Below are 2,954 nucleotides of genomic sequence, written 5' to 3'. Positions count from 1 at the left end.
CTCCCACAGAAATAATTAAAAGCTAAAATAATATAAATACCTACTGAGCGCAGAAACCCGTGATATAAATTTACATATATCAACCAGAAAAATCCACGATGTACTGAGTGCGCGTCGGGTGAACTGTGATATGGTAAGGGATTACTTTGTGTGTGTGTGTGTGTGTGTGTGTGTGTGTATATATATATATATATATATATATATATATATACACATGCACATCTAAATACATGTATATTTTCTGATAAAAGAATCAATATATTGAAGATAGAAGGAACTGTAGAAAAGGTTCTGCTACTCACCATGTTCCCATATGAAATACACGAGTGGCCTTCATTTTCATTACCTTCACAGTACCTGGGATACACTTCATACTTAAATGCTGCAAAGTCCAATCCCAATTGTAATCATCGAAGTTGCAGAATTCCTGTAAGGAGAAAATACTTCCAATTATTATCCCTGAAAATTATTTAAATCTTCACTCAGTACAATACTTAAAAAGAAAAGTTTGTGAAACACTATCTTCTACTTGTTTCAGTCACTGGACTGGGGCCATACCTTCAATGGTACAGTTGAACTTAACTCCAAGACTTACTTAAACCTGGTACTTGTTGTATTGGTCACTTTTACTGAACTGTTAAGTTACGGGGGTGTAAACAAACCAACACCAGTGGTCAAGTTTTGGGCAAATAGACACACACATACATATATATGCATGTGTATACATACACACACATGTGTGTGTATATTTATGCAGAGGTGTGGCTGTGTGGTAAAAAGTTTGCTTCCCAGCCGCAAGGTTTCAGCTTCAGCCCCCATTCCATGATGCAATGGCCAAGTGGACTTGGGATGACCAAGACGTTAGTAGATGGAAACTGAAAGAAGCTCAATGTGTATATCTAATATATATGTATATGTGTGTGTGTGTTTATCTGTGTGCCTGTTTGTTACTATGTCATTGGTTTAACATCGCATTGTACTTGTGAATGTCACTATCATTCAAGCAGTGTCTTCCCTTTTCAATCTCTCATAAAAACATGTCTGGTCATGGGGAAATACAACCCTACTTGGGAACAGGTGAGAGTTCGTGACAAGGAGGGCTCTGTTGTGGGACTGAACCTGAGACCATATGGTTGCAAAGCAAGCTCCTTAACCACACAGCAAGGCTTAATATCACCCCTTTCCTTTCACTGACATCCTTTCGATGTTTCCCTCCTCCCCCTATTTTTCCTGTACCTATACATTAACATCAGGTCAGAGTAATTTAGTTCTGGCTGACCACATGACACACACAGCTGATGGCATGCCACAAAACCACTCCCTTGGAAGTGAATATCTGATGCATCAGCACTTCACATTAGTTATTTGCTTGTAATTCAAAGGGCCAGCCTTGTCACACTCTGTGTCACGCTGAATCTCCCTGAGAACTATGTTAAGGGTACACATGTCTGTAGAATGCTCAGCCCCTTGCATGGTAATTTCACAAGCAGGCTGTTCTGTTGATTGGATTAACTGGAACCCTCGTCGTTGCCACCTCCATAATATCTACCCTTAGGGCTTGATACTGTATACTTAGTGAAGCACTGCAATAGAAGATCTTGAGAAAAGAAATTCACATAATTAGTGTTGGCATGGCTGTGTGGTAAGAAGTTTGCTTCTGAAGTGCACGGTTTTGAGTTCAGTCCCACTGCATGGTAACTTGGACAAACATCTACTTTAGCCTCAGGCCAACCAAAACTTTGTGAGTTGATTTGGCAGATGGAAACTGAGAGAAGCCTGTCGTGTGTCCACCACTGCTTGACAACCAGTGTTGGTGTGTTTACATCCCCATAGCTTAGCAGTTCAGCAAAAGAGACTAATAGCATGAGTACCAGGCTTAAAAAATAGAAAAGGTACTGCCCCAGCATGGCCACAATCTAATGACTGAAACAAGTAAAAGATAACATCATAGTCCCAAAACTAGGGTATACACAACCATGACCATTAAGAAATCATGTGAGACTTTGAGTAAGAACTTGAGACATGTTTACACAAATTTAAACCATGATTTTTTAAAAAACAATATGGAGCAGCACTCTCAAAACCTATTTTGAAACCATAAAGTGTTTGGGAAGTTTAAGTGGCAACGCATTAGATTTCCTCTTCGATCTCAGCATACTTCTTTGCAACAATGAAATTCCATTTCAGACATCACCAAAAAACGTTTTAACGTTGTCTAATTTTAATTTCTGAATTTATTTAATTGGTGAACAGTATTGATTAATCACCACTGTTCTATTTAAAATCAACACCACCACCACCACCTGAAGTTAATTACATTATCTATTGTATTAACGACCCATCAGAATAGCTGTTAGACTATTAGTAAGATTCAACCATGTGCTGCACTGTTACCAAAGGGTATAATCTAAACTGAAGATCAAATTAATGTTTGTGAATAAACAAAACTGCAGCTGTAATCTTTGATAAATCTTTCCACTAAAGATAAATAAAACTACACACACATATATATACACACACACACACACATATATATATATATATATATATTTCAAGAGAGAGAGATATAGACATGCATACATACATCTATATATAGAGAGAGTACAGCTGCATAAAGAAGGGTTGATCACTTCAAGTAAAGGAAGTGGTAGAACAGGAAGACCTAGGAAAACATGGGATGAAGTACTGAAGGCCAAGATATGTGGCACATTGCAATAGTCGAGAAAACCTGCCCACCACAACAGAATTAAGATCCTAAAACTAAGGTGCCACGTTAAAAGCGTCCAGTACATCCTGTAACGTGGTTGGCATTAGGAAGGACATCCAGCTGTAACAATCCAGCTAAAAAAGACTGTGGAACTTGGTGTGGCCTTGCCAGTTCCTGTCACGCTGTCCAACCCATACTAGCATGGAAAATGGACGTTAAATGTTGATGATGATTATATATATATATA

At 38.4% G+C, this 2,954-nt stretch overlaps 1 protein-coding gene across 7 annotated transcripts in view; it reads right to left on the bottom strand.

The window, feature by feature from the left end:
- Positions 1–2,954, bottom strand: part of LOC106880532 (alpha-1,6-mannosyl-glycoprotein 2-beta-N-acetylglucosaminyltransferase) — a 725,476-nt gene that overhangs the window by 5,833 nt on the left and 716,689 nt on the right. For all 7 annotated transcript variants that reach the window (XM_052975725.1, XM_052975724.1, XM_052975723.1 and 4 more), the window contains one exon: positions 303–427. In XM_052975725.1, the coding sequence (XP_052831685.1) occupies positions 303–427 (125 nt within the window). The remainder of the gene's footprint in view (positions 1–302; positions 428–2,954) is intronic.

This window comes from Octopus bimaculoides, chromosome 22, assembly GCF_001194135.2.
Source record: "Octopus bimaculoides isolate UCB-OBI-ISO-001 chromosome 22, ASM119413v2, whole genome shotgun sequence".
In the NCBI taxonomy this organism is placed as follows: Eukaryota; Metazoa; Mollusca; class Cephalopoda; order Octopoda; family Octopodidae; genus Octopus; species Octopus bimaculoides.
The sequence above is the reverse complement of the archived record's forward strand: the minus strand, read 5'-3'. Positions and strand labels throughout refer to the sequence as shown.